Source organism: Heloderma suspectum, chromosome 17, assembly GCF_057233095.1.
Source record: "Heloderma suspectum isolate Gila_16-S chromosome 17, 16-S_ref, whole genome shotgun sequence".
NCBI classification, from domain to species: Eukaryota; Metazoa; Chordata; class Lepidosauria; order Squamata; family Helodermatidae; genus Heloderma; species Heloderma suspectum.
Genome location: NC_139474.1, coordinates 3806784 through 3823968, shown reverse-complemented (window position 1 = coordinate 3823968; position 17185 = coordinate 3806784). Strand labels below are relative to the sequence as shown.

The window sequence follows — 17185 nt, the reverse complement described above, 5'->3', positions numbered from 1 at the left end:
CAGCACTGACATGAAAGTTGCATTTTGGTTGGCAGTGATGATACTGATAAGGGCTCCCTCGCTGAATAGCCAGTTTGGCTGTAAGAAAAATTCCAGAATCCAAAACAGTGTCTTTATCAGGCTAATATGCAAAATCATAAAACTCTGCAAGCTGTCATTAGGCAAGATGTTACAAAGCAAAGGGAGATTTTAAAAAAGGCTTAAGATGAAGTGTGGGAAGAGGCTGCAGGTGTTCGGTTGCACGCAGGACTGCTGGGATGAGAAAATGAACAATGGTTGATTGCCACTCAGAACTGTCTCCATCTTTAGGCAAAACAGGTTCCTTGGTAGGTAGAAAACAAAAGTAGATAAATGAGAGTTTTATATGTGTACTAGTTTTAAAAGGCCAACAGAAGGTTTTACAGAGTAGTTTGATCCTCAGAGAGTAAAGTCCCAGCTTCAGGTGATGTAAAATCCTCTTCCTCTAGTGTACAAGCCCAACAGCTAAATTCAGTACTTTCACACAAAAAGCAAGCCTAGCCATGTTGCCATAAGAAAAATTCCAAAATCCATTTTAGAGTATTTATTTATCTCATTTCTATACCACCCAATAGCCAAAGCTTATTAAGCTAACTCAGAGTAGGAGCAACCTAAATAAATAGGCTGCAGCGGGATTGGAACCCCTTGCTTCCATCTACCGCCAGCAGATTCAAATTAAATCTGTCTATCACAGAGGACAGAAAATTCTGTGTCTTCCTTTGAAAGTCTGACATCGGTTCTAAAATCCACTTATCCTACTTTGGGAGAACATGATATTCCCTGGAGAGATTTTCTAGCAAAAGAGCACTATTTACTCTAATAAGGAACTATGTCAGTTGTCTAAAATTCCATTAGGTAGGGTACAGTTAAAGAAAAAGCAGCAAACATCTAAGATACACCTGTCCACGTCACTGAATGTAACTTGTAGGAATTTTGATTCCCCCCCAAAGATAAATATAACCAAACCTCTAGGCTTGAAATGAATCTGTAATCCCCTTCACTATTCCCACATTGGTCAATGCACCATAACAGTTAGCAAAGCAGATCTACACAAGAGTAAACGAGATCTTCCCACAAGTCTTTTATTTAAAAGCCTTTGTCTAGCAGCCAAGTCTTTAATTCCTGGTCAAAATAGCCCTTGATACGAATACTGCAGGCAACTTCGTTAACTTGGGTGCACGGTGTCTTTCCAGACAGCTGTGTGAGGAATTCCTTCACTTCATTCTCAAGTGCCTGGGGAAAAGAGGAAAAATCGAAATTCACATGATTTCTATTGAAATTATCACAGTTCCTCCATCACTGGCCCAGAACAGTACAGACCCAGTGGTTTACAAAGAGTTTGTACTCACTAAATACCTCTCACCCCATTTGCTTGGACTTAATTCTGTCTGGGACAGGTAGTGGTCTAGTGAGATTCCCTTCATACCTCCATGTCATTTATAAGATCACACCCCTTTGTCCTGGATTAACCTGGAATTCTACATATAAAACCCAGTTCTGTCATGCTAAAGCATGATGGGAGGGATCAAAACAGAGGGGTCTTGTACGTGAAGGCTGGCATGGCACAGAGGGAGATGCTATGAGGAGTAGGTGAAGTGACGCTGAGCCCCTTGGCCTGGTGCGCTTCCGGTGGCTGTGCTGAGCTTGGCATTTTCCTAGCCCAGCCCTCACCTTGCTGCTCACAAAAGAAAATCTTAAAATGACAGAAGCAGCTGCTTTGCTTCCTCTGAGCAAAAGCCCAGCAGAACAAGGGGGGGATACCTACCCAGATGTCGCCTTCAATCTTTCTGATGACAGTCATCTTCCTATTGCCGTGGGTGATATCTGTGTAAACTGGAATGTTGTGCATGCGTGACCGGCGTACAAAGAAAGGCAGGTCAGGAGGCGGTTCTAGTATGAGAGAATTCAAGACATGAGCAAAACATGCTTGGCTCTATGCATTGCCTCATTTTATACTATGAAAGCAAACAGTATCCAAGCCCGGGCAGCAGAGATCTGGGTATCTTTGGCACCACCCTTCTTCCAATTCTGATTTCACAAACATCTTTAATTTGTGTAATGTATTTGAGCTTGCAAGTCTGAGGTTCTAGCATAATTTTGATAGGAGGGGATATGGAAGAAGAAGCAGGCAGAGAAGAAAGTACTGAATTACAAGATGTTTATATTATAACCCGCACAGACAGCTTACAGTGCCAGACATGCTTAGCTCCAGCAACAGAAGTGTCACACTCCTTCAGTCTCAACTGCAAGTGTTCAAACACTCCTGTCCAAACTGTCCTTCAGCTTCTGAGACTTCAACGTATAATGTTTGCATAGCTCTTTTTTTAAGACCCATTCAAATACTAGAAAACTTCATTTTTTTACCCTTTAAAGTTACAATAGCCTAGAAAGAAATCAAATGCAGATTCTCCCTCTGCCCCCCATTTCACCTTGTGGCGGCCTCCAGCCAGAAGGAGTGGGATATTTGTCATGTTTTGGAGGTACTGGTATTTGAGTGGGAGGTATGAGTCTCTCCACAAATTTATATTCCTCAGTAGACTCAACGATCCCTGGATATTTCAGGTCTGCAGAGTTGGATTTCAGGTCTGAGACCTGGCTCTGAAACACAAGAGATAACAGTGAACTCACAATTTTCTCACATAATTTTTTTGCCACTTTAGGGTGCAATCCTATGCATGTTTAGACAGAGAAAAGACCTACAACTCCCAGCATTCCCCAGCCAGCCATGCATAGGATTGCGCCCTTATTTTTATTTTTCTTCCACAATGGCACAGGTAAATCTGTCAAAAAGAACCCCATTCTCACTTTAGCTATGGAGGATTGAGATCCATAGGCTAGTGAAAGCCACTAAAATTAAGTGATCATAAAACACTGGCTTTGATCCCAAAATAAGTTAACTTAGGGCACAATCCTATACATATTTAGACAGAAAAAAAGTCCCACAAATCCCAGCATTCCCCAGCATGGCTGGCTGGGGAATGCTGGGAGTTGTAGGGCTTACTGCTGTCTAAATGTGTATAGGATTGTGTCCTTACGGAAGTTCACAGAAGAAACGTTTCCTGTCTACTTCCATCCCCAGCAGACTCCTGCACCCCGCCCCCCCCCCCATTGGGAGGGTTGGGCTTCCTGAACAGAGCAGGATCGAATGTGGGGAGGCTGCTAGTGGAGGGGAGAATCTTCAAAATGGGGCCTGTATCTTGAGTTAACGAAGTTCACATAAAGAACCTCCTCACCCTAGCACCTCCAATGCCCCATCCCACATTGTTCAGGAGAATCCCTCCACCCTCCAGATAGGTTTTTTGGTGGGCTGCAAGTATCTGCAGGGTGGGAAGAGAGGATGAGAAACATTCCTTTGTGAACTTGTTAAAACTGGCTTGGACCCTAAGATCAACCCATTTTGGCTTAAAACAATATACAACATTTCAAAGGAATTCACACAGGAACATAGATGGCAGCTCGTAAAACAAACTTAGTTTTGGAACCGTGTGCATTAGAAGCTGGTGTGAGAAAGTTGGCCTGACATACTCTTGAGCATCTAATCTAGGATACTAGTGCATGCATTGATTCTGACTGGGGACTGGTACTGCATGTGTTAGCTATTATTCTCTCTCAACATATGCGTTTATATATTATAAAGACATCTCCACTGCCTCTCTGTTAAATGGAACCGACCTGGGTTCCAATCCCTGTTCAACCACTGTGTGATCTTGGGCAAGCGAGTCATACACACACACAGCCAAACCAACTTGCCCAATCACTGAGGTCATCAGAGGGCATGCTCCTGGTGGTTTCACATGGACCTATCTGCAGGGTGGGGAGAGGGGATGAGAAACATTCCTTTGTGAATGTTTCCTTGGAGTCCACCCCGAGAAGAGCCTTCAGTGTTAATGGCTCCCGTCTTACGGAACTCCCTGCCTCAGTAGGTCAGGCAGGTACCAACACTGCACTGTTTTCAGCCCCTCCTGAAAACAGCTCTTTTGCAGGAAGCCTTCCTTGGTTGACCAGCCTGGTTTTAATTGACAGATTTTTTATTTTTTAACATATGTCATTCTTTACCTTTTGTGCATTTTATCTCTTGTTGTTCACCGCTCTGGAATCTATTTAGATGTGGAGCCGTATGAAAATGTTGTAAATAAATAAACAAACAAACCCCCCAGGGTTGATGTAATGATGAAACTGGGTGAAGAGATGAGGGCCACCACACATGCCAACCCCTGAGCTCCTTGCAGGAAGAGCGGAGTAAAGCCCGGTTCACCTGTACAGCTTACGGTGAAGTTCCCATTCACTATTCTGTCAGAGAGCGGCAAAGACACCTCCACAGGGAGCAACCACACCCACCCACACAGTCATTTATTCTTCACACTGCCGGGGCTCCTTTAATAAACGAAGTTACAAGAAATGCAGCTTTGCGAGGCTAAGAGACCCCCTGGCCAGGGAGAGGGGGAGCTCTGCCTGTTGAACTCCGGCCTGCCGTGCCACTGCCGCGCCCTCCGGAGGACCCCCCATCCCGCGCCAAGGCCTCCCCGCGCCCGCTCCGCCTTTGATTCTCTCGCAGCCGCCTCTACCATCCGGGCCGCCGCCGCCGACAGCGGCAGCCGCCTTCGTCCTCCTCCTCCTCGCAGCAAGGACAGCAGCTCCCCGCTCCGCCCCACGGCAGCGACGGCGAACGCCGCCATCCCGGGCTTCCTTCCAGCGGCGCGGACTGATGACGGCGCCGGAGGCGGCCCTAGAGACCGGAAGGAAGTAGGCTAGAGGCGGGTGACGTCACTGCGCAAGAGGGCCGCGCGGGAGGAGAGAACGAGGGCGGGCGCGGCCGACCATAGAGACGCCGCTGCCCACGCCGACCCCGGCGCCTCAGCGCGCCTGCGCCTCTCAGAGCTCCGCCTCTTCCCTTTCCCTCGTCGTCTGCGTGCGCCCAGCGGCGGCGGCTCCTTTTCTCCCCGGCCTCCATCTTGGATCGGCGCGTGACGGGTGAGGGGGGATGAGGAGACGGGGCGGGCTTGAGGTCGCGTTTCCCTTGCCAGGAAGCGGGAGAGCGAAGGCCCCCCGCCTGGGCCCCCCGCCTGGGCCCCCCGCCGGACGCCTGGGCCCCCCGCCTGGGTCCTCTCTTTTGGGCCGGGGAGGGGGGCAAGAGGAAGGGGCCGCCTTGAGTTCTTGAGAGGAGGGCCCGGAGTCTCGGCTCTTACGGATGTATTTATTTCTTGTTTCTCACATTCATATCCCGCTTTTTCCTCTCGCAAGGAGCCCAAGGCGGCGTCGCATGCGCGATCCTTCTCCTCTCCGCTTTATCCTCAGAGCAACCCGGTGAGGTAGGTCCGGCTGAGAGTCAGTGGCTGGCCCAAAGTCGCCCAGGGCCCTTCCTGGCCGAGAGGGGACTAGAACCCGCGTCTCCCGAGTCCCAGTCCAACGCTCTGACCACTGCACTGCATTGGCTCTCTATGGAGAGGAGAAGGGCCATGTAAGCCCCACATAGGGAGTTTTTTCCTGATGTTCAGGAAGCCAGATTCTGGCTGAACATCAGGAAAAACTTCCTGATGGTTAGAGCGATACAACGATGGAACCGATTCCCTAGGACGGCGGCGGGCTCTCCCACACCGGAGACATGCAAGATGAGGCTGGACAGCCATCTGTCAGGGATGCTCTGACTTGGACTCCTGCATTGAGCAGGGGGCTGGACTAGATGACCTTGTAGGCCCCTTCCAACCCTACTGTTCTGATTCTATAAGCCACCTTGGGTTCCTTGGAGGGAAAGGCAAGACAGACATGTAATAAGTAAATAATAAAATCCTGGCGGCACTGCCTGGGGTATACTGCACTATTGCTATTAAGGGAATCAAGCCGCTGATAGACCAGGAATAAGGAAGGAATTCCCTTGCTGCTGCTAGCTATGAAGAGCGGGGGTGGGGGGTCTTGCTAGCACTCAGGTTGGTGTTAGAGGGGTGGCAAACACCTCCCCAAACAAGGCGCACGCGCGCACACACCATTGCTGGACTCCTGTCAAGGAAAGACACTTTATGTATAGAAGTGCCTTCATATGTTATCATCTCTGTAGCTCTTCTAGTTCAGCTGCAGCTCTTGAGCCAACAAAGGCAATGCTTTTTGCAGCTCTTGACATATGCAAGAGGCCAACAGACCAGTGGCAATCCCCTGAGCAGAAAGGGGGAACGTATGACATGCAGGAGAGAGAAGGAATTGAGGAGGCATGGACAGCTGCGTTGCGGGGGGCTGGAGCCGCAGTTGTTTTTTTCTTGAACCCCAATAGACTACAGTATTTATGTTTTTCAAATACTCTCTTCCCTTCATCAAAAGGGATTTGGGGGCACTGTACAGAACCAGACAAAAAACCAAATTTCATACATGATACTTTAGAAGCTGCCATCATGCAGATGATAAGATCTGGTATGGTGTAGTGGTGAGAGTATTGGACTGGGACTCGGGAGATCTGGGTTTGAGTCCCCACTCACCCCACTGGATGACTTTGGGCCAGTAATTGACTCTCTGCCTGACCTACCTCACAAGGTTGTTATGAAGATAAAACACAGGAGGAGGATCGTGTAAGTTGCTTTGGGTTCTTTGGAGGAAAAAAAAAGGTGGGATATAAATATAGTAATAAATAAAACTGAGCAGCAAACTAGGCAGCAAGAAAGGAAACTGAATCGCCAGCAGAAGTAAATAGAATCAATGAAAACTGCCTGGGCAAATAAAAATGTCTTGACCCAGCCTTGAAAAGATTGTAATTAATGGGGTGAGGCTAAGTGTAGGTTGCCACTCAGGGAAGGTGGTTGGTAAGAGCTTTGGACACCTGAGTTCTGCTTATGCGGGGAGTTTGAGGCAAGCACACTAACTTGTGCCTGCTTGTAAGAGGGAGTAAGACTGAGCCAGGATACCTGGGTTCTAGGGAGAGGCCATGGCTCAGTGGTTTGCATGCAGAAGGTCTCAAGTTTATTAAACAGCCACCTTACCTGGACCACTGCTTTACAGAGTAAAGAAAGAATTTGGAGGGGGGGTGTTGAGGAGCAGGGGGGAGAAGAGACCAAAGGTGTGTGTCCTGCAGCTAGCAATGGGAATGCCAAATGCCCGTTTTCTACCCTTGCATTCAAAGCAAAGCCTGCTAATTTGGTAATCTCTCCTCAGCACAGGTGGAACCATGCAGCTCTTCATTCGTTCTCAGAATCTGCACACCCTTGAGGTGTCTGGGCAAGAAACGGTTGCTCACCTTAAGGTAAGGAAGGGTTATCCTGCTCTGTTAAGCTCCTATTTTCCTGATTAGTTATGGCTGGAGGAGCAGGGAATGGAAGCTGCTGTAGTTTTTGTAAGGTCTCCTTACTTTTTAACCCTAAATTTACCAGCTTAGTGAAGGGCATTGAATCTCACGAGGTTTGTTGTAGTTTGCGTGTTACACAGCTACCTTGAATGTTGCCCATATTAGTGTCTTGACAGGGCTTGTTTACTCCTCCCTGTCCTTATATGTGCATTAACACAAGGCTGCAACTATTCAGCACACACTAGAGTTTGAGGACTGCTGTGCTAGTATCCCTCGTTGACAAGGAAGCTTGCCGATGCTTGGCCTTAAATGCTCCTCCGTGCCAGAGGAGGAGACAAGCGGATGGAGCACTTTTCAACACAGACACTGCAATTGAATAAGCAGCAGAGGTTGTCACAGAGAGGAAGGCCAGGATCTCTTCTTGATCATCCCAGAGTGCAGGACACAGAATAATGGGCTCAAGTGACAGGAAGCCAGATTCCGGCTGAGCCTCAGGAGAAACTTCCTGACTGTTAGAGCAATACAACAATGGAGCCAATTACCTAGGGAGGTGGGGGGCTCTCCTACACTGCAGGTATTCAAGACGCAGCTGGACAGCCATCATTCGGGGATGCTTTGACTTGGATTCCTGCACTGAGCAGGGGGTTGGACTCGATGGTCTTGCAGGCCCCTTCCACCCCTATTCTGTGATTCTACCTTCTGTCATAGGAGGCATTGGCTTGAGACTCAGAGGGGTTATTTTTGTTTTGCTATAGTCTTGAGTTGCAGCTTAGCTTGTTTGCTTAAGCCACCCGGAACTGTTGGCTTCACACGCTTTTTTTCAGTGATTGAGCAGTCCTTTACTAGTATTACCTGATTACTTGTTGCTGTGGGGAGAAAACGTGTGAAAGTGCTTGGGGCAGGGGCTTGCTACCTTTTGGTCCTTTGCATCTGATTCTAGAATTGTAAGGCAGGAGAGTCAGGGCTATAGTTTGAAGGCACATGGTGCAGTGAGTTTTCCGAAGCTAAGCCAGTCTGGATCTGGTCTGGGTCAGGATGAAAGACCACCTGGCAACCCATGTCTGCTGCCTTGTGTTCTGTTGGAGAAACTGCAGGATATAAACTTTAAGAGGTAAATAAAATACATGATCCAGACAAATACATGTAACAAAGCCCTTATGGTCACTAGAGAAAAGCAGTTGGCAGGGTGTATGTGGGTGGTGGGTGTTTCTAGTAGAGGAGAAGGCCCACTGATTTTCTACTGCAATTTGCCTCTCCTCCCCACCCCACTGCATGGTTCCAGACAGATATTTACCCCTGCAAAGACTCATGGACTTTCAGGAGGAGGTGATGGGTGGAGCAAGGGGTAAACACACACACTGTCATGTCTTTGTTGCTTTTCCCTAGACATATTGGCTGTCAGGGTTTCATTACATGCATTTGCCAGGACAGCTAGGCTGGTGAGGACTAGAGAGAGGGACTTTTCTGTGGTGGCCCCCACTCTGGAATTCCCTCTCTAGTGACCTCCGCCATGCCCCCTCTTTGATGAGCTTCTGCTGGGCTTTGAAGACCAGCGGGCATTTGGGGTGGGTCAGCATTTTTTAGAGCAATGATGTTCAGCTGATCGTGTAAATTTGTTGCATTTTGTGTTATTTGTATTGTATGCTGCCTAGAGTGGCTGGGTAGCCAGCCAGATGGGCAGCTGATAAATCTAATAATAAAAAATAAATAATGTATAGTGCCCCCCCCCCCCCGACCCTGAATTCCCAAGGGATATTGGAGAAGCAGCAAGAGAAGTGTGTGCAAGCTGTCTTCTCAGCAGTGAGATCTGGCATCTTTTTTCGGAGGACAAGAGCTGCTGAAAGTGTTGGCTGTTGATGGATCACTACCTGTGTGCCTTCTTTGACTAGCCTACAGCTGCTGTGGCATCCTCCCCTTTTATTGCAATTAAGGGAGTGGGAGGTGCTTTCTAGTGAGTTGGGTGAGGCAAAATGTCCCTGGCCTCCACGCTGATCTTTTTTTCCCCATTAGGCCCGCATAGAGTCCTTGGAGGGCATCACATCTGAGGATCAGGTAGTTCTCCTGGGCGGGACTCCCCTGGAAGATGATGCTGTCATTGGGCAGTGTGGCATCAGTGACCTCACAACACTGGAGGTCGCTGTCCGCATGCTGGGTGGTAAGTATGAAGGCCTCAGATGGGGGGGGGAGGGGGGGGCAAATCTATGGCAGCTGAGCATTGTCAGAAGACCAGATCTACGAATTGCTGAGGATGCACCGTACACTATATAAAAAGGATATGCAAAGTGAACTTCAGGGTAAAATGGTGGAACCTTTACCCTGTACACTTGGTCCAGCAGAGTCATCTCACAGGCCCAAATAACCTTTCGTTGATAAGGCCCACATAATGTGGTCTTCTTTAGCTCCCACTTTGATTTTCTGCTTACTTCTGTTAAGTACATTCAAGGCACAACCCTATGCATGTTCGCAATTCCCCAGCATGCTGGGAATTGTAGAACGACTTCCTGTCCAAACGTGTAGGATTGCACTCTAAGTAATACATAGATACAGTGGCCTTCATTGCACCTCTTCTGTTTTCTCTCCCCAGGTAAGGTCCACGGCTCCCTGGCCCGTGCTGGCAAAGTGAGAGGCCAGACCCCAAAGGTATGCAGTCCAGTATGACAATGAAATCGTGCTTGAGAAGGAAGCTGTTTCTCCACACCTTTCAGCCTGCTCTTCGTGGGGTTGGCGGTCGGCCACAGGCAGCTGGTTTGCAGCTTGGAGGAAAACTCACTTGCTGCCTACAGATGAGAATCTCTGTTCTCTCTTCCTATGGCATCAAAGGGGGGTGGGGGGCTACTTTTGCCTCCCCTTGCTGAGTGAGAAAGACTCTGAGCAATGAAGCCCCACTAGCATAGTGTGGGGAAACTGAGCGTGGGTCTTGCTAGAGAGCTGGGTGGTAGATGAGGCTGTAGAAAGGAGAGTCATAATAACATCAGAAGAGCCCTGCTAGATCAGACCAAGGACCCATCTAGTTCTGCATTCTGTTCACACAAAGCTGCCCACAGGAAACCCACCAGCAGGACAGGAGTGCAACAGCACCCTCCCGCCCATGTTCCCCAGCAACTGGTGTCCATAGGCCCACTGGCTCTGGTACTGGAGGTGACATATCCATCAGGACTAGTAGCCATTGATAGCCTTCTCCATGAATTTGTCCAGTCCCCCTTTAAAGCCATCCAAATTGGTGGCCATCATTATGTCTCGTAGCAAATTCCATAGTTTGACTCTGTGCTGTGTGAAGAAGTCCTTTTATCTGTCCCAAATCTCCCACCAATTTACTTCATGGGAGGACCCCGTGGGGTTCTAGTATTAGGAGAGAGGGAGAACAGGGTCCTTTCTCATCCAGCTTGGCCATAGATTGGGTGTTGGTGCACTGCTAAGGGCTCAGCTTGGCCACCTTACCTCACACTGTAGCTTACTGAATGGTGGTTCGTGGGGCTCTGTGGAAGGTTGCACTTACCTGGAATAGAAGCTTCCCACCTCTGTTCCAGAGTTTTGGGCTGGTGGGAGTAAAAAAACACATTTCACAGCAGTGCTGGTATCTTGACAACTTGTGGGCGGAGCCTTTGCTCAAATCAGCCCTAGAGTTGCCAGTATTTTCTGGGAAAACTCCCGTGCCTGAACCATAATACAGGCAACAATGCAGCAACTTTTATTCTTCCAAGCATAGGCATGCAGTAGCAGAGGAAGCAGCAGTTTCTAAATCTCTGCTTGTCTGTAACTTGGAGTATAGAGTGCCAGGTGGGACGGAGGTGTGGAGGACCATGGAAGTCCTCTCCAGTAAAGTGGTTGAGGGGGCTGAGCTTCGGAGGTGAGACTGGGCATGGTGGAGACTGGTGGCTGTGGGAGGTGGAGGCTGGCGGAGTTTGTCCCTGCAGCTCAAGGGGATCTTTAGCTGACGTCTGCTCGATTCTGTTCCCCAAGGTTGCTAAGCAAGAGAAGAAGAAGAAGAAGACCGGCCGTGCCAAGAGGCGCATGCAGTACAACCGCCGCTTTGTCAACATCGTGCCAGGTTTTGGCAAGAAGAAGGGCCCCAATGCCAACTCCTAAACAGCACCCAGTTATCTAATAAATCTGATATTTGCCTTGACCGTTTCCTGACACCGCTGCTTTTCCTAGGGGTGGGGTCTCTGCTTAGGGGTTTCAGTCTGTCTGAGCTGCGGACTGCAGTTGCTCAGCTGAGATGGCTTGTGCTGTCCATGGGTGACAGGGGGGTCAGTGAGTTGCCCGCTTTGCGTGGGCTCTAGGTTGGCACCTAAGGTGCTCTTCTGGATCACACCAAGCTGGGTCCATCTAGTTCCAGATTCTTCGAGTGTAGTGGCCAGTCACGTGCTTGGGGAAAGCTTAGCAGTGGCCTCCCCCTGTTTGCCCCCCAACTGGCATGCTACCTCTCATGGTGGGAGGTTCCTTTTAGCTCTTCTTCGGGGGCAGTTTATGTCCAGGATGGGATTCTACTACCCAGTTCAAAAACATCCAAGAGCCTTGACGTCTCCACAGAATTAGTAGGTGTGGGAAGCAACTAGAAAGGAATTCCCCTTATATCTTTTTCAACTACTTGAGGATTTCTAGATCAACTTCAGTCTTGGAAAGGGAAGATCTTTTTCTTTTAAAAATGGGATTGCATTTTTCAGTGTGCGAATGTATAAGATTGTCACCAACTTCGATAAGCTACCAGCCATGTTCAGGGCAACCAGGAGGCAAATGATACCTGTTTAAAATAGGCAGTTTATCCATTGCCCACCACTTGGTGGCATATGTCCAGTGTTGGTTTTGATAGTAGTCTGTATAGTGCAGCCTTCCCCAACCTGGCGCCCTCCAGATGTGTTGAATTACAGTTCCCATAATCCTCTGGCCAGCCAGCCCTAGAGGGCACCAGGTTGGGGAGGGCTGATACAGCATCATCAGCGTCTGGGGTTTTTTTGTTCAGCCGTTGAGTTGTGTCTGACTCTTTGTGACCCCACGGACCATAGCACGCCAGGCCTTCCTGTCCTCCGCTCTCTCCTGGAGTATGCTCAAGTTCATATTCATTGCATCGGTGATGCTATCTAGCCATCTCATCCTCTGCCGTCCCCTTCTTTTGCCTTCAGTCTTTCCCAGCATCAGGGTCTTTTCCAGAGAGTTTTCTCTTCGCATTAGGTGGCCAAAATATTTGAGCTTCAGCTTCAGTATCTGTCCTTCCAATGAGCACTCAGGGTTGATTTCCTTTAGGATGGACTGATTTGACCTCCTTGCAGTCCAGGGGACTCGTAAGAGTCTTCTCCAGCAGTACAGTTCGAAAGCATCGATTCTTCGGCGCTCAGCCTTCCGTATAGTCCAGCTCTCACAGCCATACATATTACTACTGGGAAAACCATAGCTTTGATTAGACGGACCTTTGTTGGCAAGGTGATGTCTCTGCTTCTTACTATGCTGTCTAGGTGCTCCATAGCTTCCCTCCCAAGGAGCAAGCGTCTTTTAATTTTGTGGCTACAGTCGCCGTCTGCGGTGATTTGGAGCCCAAGAAAATAAAATCTGTCACTGCCTCCATTTCTTCCCCTTCTCTATGCCAGGAAGTGATGGGGCCAGATGCCACGAGCCTGAAGGTGCTCATAATGGGGTAGATAACAAGGAACTGACACTGGTGAGCAAATCCAGAGGCAGCAAACTTGGTTTTTATTTGGGTTGAGGCATGAGAAGTACGGAGTTGGGTCTTCGCCAGTCTGGACTGCACCGCTTCAGACTGCAGGGAAAGGCTTATATGGTGGCCATCTATGCAAGAAATGCTCCCCGCAGAATGAAAACTAGAATGTCAGCAAGAAGGTTTCTGGCTGGGCCTTTTACCTGCCATGCTGCTTGTCTGGGAGCACGGGTTTTTTTCATGCAGATCTGTAGCTGCAGTTTCAAGTTGCATAGGCCTGGCCGTGGACCGATTCCTGCAGCGTGAATGTGTTGGAATTGGATGGGGTGGGTGGGGAAGGCAGTTTGTGTTGCTTGCTATTGTACCTCTGCCTGGGAAGATGGTTGGGTGAGCAGGAGTAACGGAGGCTCCACCCTTAAAAAATACGGAAGGTTGCAGATCGCTCCTTCGAGTGTGTGTCGGTGCATCGTGTTGCTAGTGTATGTTAATGTAAACAAACATTAAAGCACAGCACAAGGCTTGCCGCTTCACATGCTGGCAAGACTTGCATTGAACTGTTGATAAGAGATGTTGCACAAGAATGTTTTTCTAAGGTCTCTAGCCTAAAGAGCAAACACTTCCTTAGTTCCTAAAACAGTGTGGGAGGGCTTCTTGGAGAGCAAATGCATACAGCACACTTCCACCAGCCGTTTGTATGGAGGGTGTGAGAATAGAGTTTACAACCCTGTTTTTATCTGTGAGCTGTTGGGAGCATATGCCTGCCTATTTTTTATGCTTGTTTGAAATTTTTACCCTGCTCTTCAGCCAAAAAAGACTCCCAGAGTGGCATATGTAACAATAATAAAAATCAGGCAGTCTCTGCCATTAGCTTACAATGTAAGATGCAGCATAAGAGGACAAAGGGGGTGAGGAGGGAAGAGGAAAAAAATAGACTCGGACACCAGTTCTTCAAGCTGCAAAGCTGGAATGGAAACATTTCGGGGAGACAAGGAACCAAGTATAGCTAATGTCAGCTGAGCTGATGGATGGACTAAATTCTCACCCACCTGTAGCCTGATAAAATAGCTGCTGCTAGGTGGCGGTTGAGGTAGAGGAGACAAAAGCAATGGACATGGTTCACATCACAGTTATTTGGGTAGCATTTTGATATGCATCCTGGATGCAGGCTACATCCAGCAACCCTTTCTCATAGGATATCCTTCTGACATACTTTGACTTCCCTTGAGGGTTTCCCTCCAGCAGCCTACTTAAAAGTCTTTGGCAGACTTGGCTAATGATTAAAAAAAAAATACTTCAAGAGACACGGGAAAATGGGCAGTCCATATTCGGAGTTGCAAGACTTCTATGATATTTTGGAATAGAACTAAAATGAAAACGTAAGCCAAAATACTGAGTATTGTTTAAATATTTTTATTTATAAATTGTAGCTAGATACAACTGTGTTGTATTTTCTGGGTATAATAAAACTTGATTATGAAAAACACCCTTCAGGCGCAATCCTATGCATGTTTAGGACTGCTGGTGTCTAAACATACATTTTATTTATTAGATTTATTAGCTGCCCATCTGGCTGGCTATCCGGCCACTCTAGGTGGCATACAATACAAATAACACAAAATACAGCAATTTACATAGGATTGTGCCCTTACAGAGTTTATCTTCAGATTAAGTCCATTTTCATTCTTCTTGAATTGTACAAGGGGATTTGCAGAGGTTTGGAATTATGCCTGCGTTGGATCAACTTTATGGGACTCTTGGTGCCAAAACAGACATTAATTTAAATCTGTATCTAGAAAATGGGTCTTTTTCATTTTTACTCTAAAGTAGGCATAGGGGTTCCACCCCAGAGGCTTTTAAGGTCCAGACTGGGGAGAAAAAAAAAAACTGGGCTAGGTAACTGATTTAAAACCATGTCTGTTTTGGCCTTCAGTGAGTGTTGATAATGGGTTGGATCCAAATGAAACTAAACTGAACTTGTCCCATTGATTTTAGTAGGGTCTAAGTTCAACTAAGTCTAGATCCAATCTATAGATTTCTAAAGTAGCAACAGAGAAGCTAAAAGGAGGGTGGGCACCCCCCTCCCCCAACTGCTGGATCCTCTGGTGTCTTTGAAGCGCTTATTCCATGCAAATTTTAACTGAATCATAAATTGGAAATTAAAATAAGGAAACTAAAACTTCTAAGTACTTGGAAGTTAAGTCCATCAGACTTCAGAGAAAATGTCTTGGGTCTGGGAACAGTCATAGAGTAAGACCTGTTGAAATCAATGGAACAAATTAGCCTTGATTATCTTAAGTCCTGTTGATTTCAGTGGGCCTACTGTAAGCATGACTAAGTCTGGATCCAACCCAATATCTTTAGAAGGGGAACCTTAATATGAAACATACTTACTTTGTAAAGGTTCCTGTTCTCCCAAAATGAACTTTGCCATTCTGCCCACATCTTTATGCTACCTCTGAGTTATTATTTATGTCTTTTTAAAAAATGGGCTTTCAAACAGATTCCTGGGTACTAGCGCAAGAGCTAAGCTCCTTCTTGAAAAAACAAAATTACTAGATGACAAAAAGATAAGTGTTCTGTCTGTTTTTGAACCAGAGAGACCAGGGGAAAGCGAGAACGCAGTCCCCCACTACCACAAATTTTGCAGTTAAGTTTCCTGCATCTGGGGAAATCGCAGGGGTCAGCACACCTGGCGTGCAATGGATGAGCCTCACCCTGGGAAAACCACTTTCGTGACCATGGTAGTTCTCCTGCCAGGTAAGAATGAGTTAATGCAGTGCACCCGCCCCCATGCGCCTTGCTGGCCCTGTACACGCAGACATGGTGACGGTGCTTGAGCATTTCTGGCGAGCTCAGGCCGGGAGAGCAGCAAGGACAGGACTGTCATGCTCCGGTGCAGCAGATTCGTGCCTCAGGGTGCCCCCTGAGCCCCAATCTGCACCCTGTGTTGTGGCTCCCACAATGCTCTGGTGTGCATACATTTGCATGCACACTTGCGTAAGGCGGAGTCCTGGCTGAATGCTTGCATGCGCATAGACCAACCTGGTGGCCTCCAGATGTTTTGGACTGCAATGCTCATCAGCCCCAGACAGTATGGCCCAGGGCCAGGAACGCTGGGAGTTGTAGTCCTGGTGCCCTCCAAATCTTTCAGATGACAACCTTTGGGGAAGGTGGCATAGGCAGGCTTTGCACTGGAGCTGTAAGGCAAGCGGGAAGCAATGCCAGCTCCCTCCTCCTCGCCCCCCACGCCCCTTCTGCAGGGAACGCGCTCCCATCACCTCCACTCCCACATCCCTTTTGCCATCACTCTGAAAAGGGGGATTGGTGGCTGCAACAGTTTAGGTCAATTCTGGATGTGTCATCTTTTGGGCATGTACATCTTCTGGGATTGATGCCATGTTCTTTATTTGTCCCTGGAGGAGAAGGCTATCAACAGCGACTAATCCTGATGGTGATATACTACTTCTGGTATCAGAGGCAGTCTGCCTACGTACACCAGTTGCTGGGGAACATGGGCGGAAGGGTGTTGTCGCACTCCTGTCTTGCTTGTGGGTTTCCCTGTGGGCAGCTGGTTGGCTGCTGTGTGAACAGAATGCTGGACTAGACGGACTCTTGTCTGATGCAGCAAGGCTCTTCTGATGTTCTCATCTACCTTCTGCCCACCCCTGGTGCAGCGGAGCCAGGACCTGCAGGGACTTCTTGATAAGCAGGGACGCTGGGGTCATCTGCCACCCACTCAGTATTCCCTTTTCCCTCCAAGTTTAGCTGCAATCCTCACAAATTGGATGGCTTCAAAAGGGGGTTAGACAAATTCCTGGAGGAGAAGGCTTTCAATGGCTACTAGTCCTCATGGCTCTGTGCTACCTCCAGTAACAGAGGCAGTCTGCCTACGTACACCAGTTTCTGGGGAACATGGGCAGGAGGGTGCTGTGGCACTTGTGTCCTGCTTGTGGTTTTCTCCTGGGGCAGCTGGTTGGCCAACAGAGTGCTGAACTACATAGACCCTTGGTCTGATCCAGCAGGGCTCTTCTCATGTTCTTATTTATTAAAGTGATATCCCATCCCACTGGCAAATGCCCTCAGGGCAGTTTACAGTCATTAAAAAAAAAACCCAAGCAACGAAACAACAATTGAAACAACAAATGCAGCAGTGAAAATAATGCAATAATACCAAGTGTTCCCACAATCAGCAAGAATGTGGCAGAATCCCTCACTCCACCCAAGAAAGGCTCGGAGGAGCCTTCTCCAAA

The 17185-nt window shown here is 48.1% G+C and overlaps 2 protein-coding genes and 1 non-coding gene across 6 annotated transcripts; 1 reads left to right on the top strand and 2 right to left on the bottom strand.

The window, feature by feature from the left end:
* Window positions 1–547: 547 nt before the first annotated feature.
* On the bottom strand, window positions 548–4722 carry MRPL49 (mitochondrial ribosomal protein L49). The gene is made up of 4 exons (XM_084824426.1): window positions 4584–4722; window positions 2448–2616; window positions 1784–1908; window positions 548–1251 (listed from the first exon to the last, which is right to left on the bottom strand). The coding sequence occupies exons 1-4, from the start codon at window positions 4692–4694 to the stop codon at window positions 1105–1107; spliced, it is 552 nt and encodes a 183-aa protein (XP_084680552.1). The 5' UTR covers window positions 4695–4722; the 3' UTR covers window positions 548–1104.
* Window positions 4723–4907: 185 nt separating this feature from the next.
* On the top strand, window positions 4908–11408 carry FAU (FAU ubiquitin like and ribosomal protein S30 fusion). Of its 4 annotated transcripts, none has more exons than XM_084824427.1 (5): window positions 4908–4989; window positions 7158–7240; window positions 9293–9437; window positions 9867–9922; window positions 11243–11408. In XM_084824427.1, the coding sequence occupies exons 2-5, from the start codon at window positions 7166–7168 to the stop codon at window positions 11366–11368; spliced, it is 402 nt and encodes a 133-aa protein (XP_084680553.1). In that variant the 5' UTR covers window positions 4908–4989; window positions 7158–7165; the 3' UTR covers window positions 11369–11408. The 4 variants fall into 4 exon arrangements, with proteins under 4 accessions (XP_084680553.1, XP_084680554.1, XP_084680555.1 ...); XM_084824428.1 differs by having other exon boundaries at window positions 7153–7240; XM_084824429.1 differs by having other exon boundaries at window positions 4908–5208.
* Window positions 11409–15536: 4128 nt separating this feature from the next.
* On the bottom strand, window positions 15537–15700 carry LOC146334239 (U1 spliceosomal RNA). Its single transcript, XR_014786378.1, has one exon. It is a non-coding gene; the product is annotated as a U1 spliceosomal RNA (small nuclear RNA).
* Window positions 15701–17185: the final 1485 nt, after the last annotated feature.

Bases quoted from the DNA above. Each gene is read 5' to 3' on its own strand.
- MRPL49 (XM_084824426.1), bottom strand. From the start codon at position 4,694: ATGGCGGCGTTCGCCGTCGCTGCCGTGGGGCGGAGCGGGGAGCTGCTG. The intron at 1,909-2,447 runs GTGAAATGGGGG...CTCTCATACTAG, and splicing joins TGGCTGGAGGCCGCCACAAG to AACCGCCTCCTGACCTGCCT. The intron at 1,252-1,783 runs GTAGGTATCCCC...TCTTTTCCCCAG, and splicing joins AGATTGAAGGCGACATCTGG to GCACTTGAGAATGAAGTGAA.
- FAU (XM_084824427.1), top strand. From the start codon at position 7,166: ATGCAGCTCTTCATTCGTTCTCAGAATCTGCACACCCTTGAGGTGTCT. The intron at 7,241-9,292 runs GTAAGGAAGGGT...TTTCCCCATTAG, and splicing joins AAACGGTTGCTCACCTTAAG to GCCCGCATAGAGTCCTTGGA. The intron at 9,438-9,866 runs GTAAGTATGAAG...TTCTCTCCCCAG, and splicing joins CGCTGTCCGCATGCTGGGTG to GTAAGGTCCACGGCTCCCTG.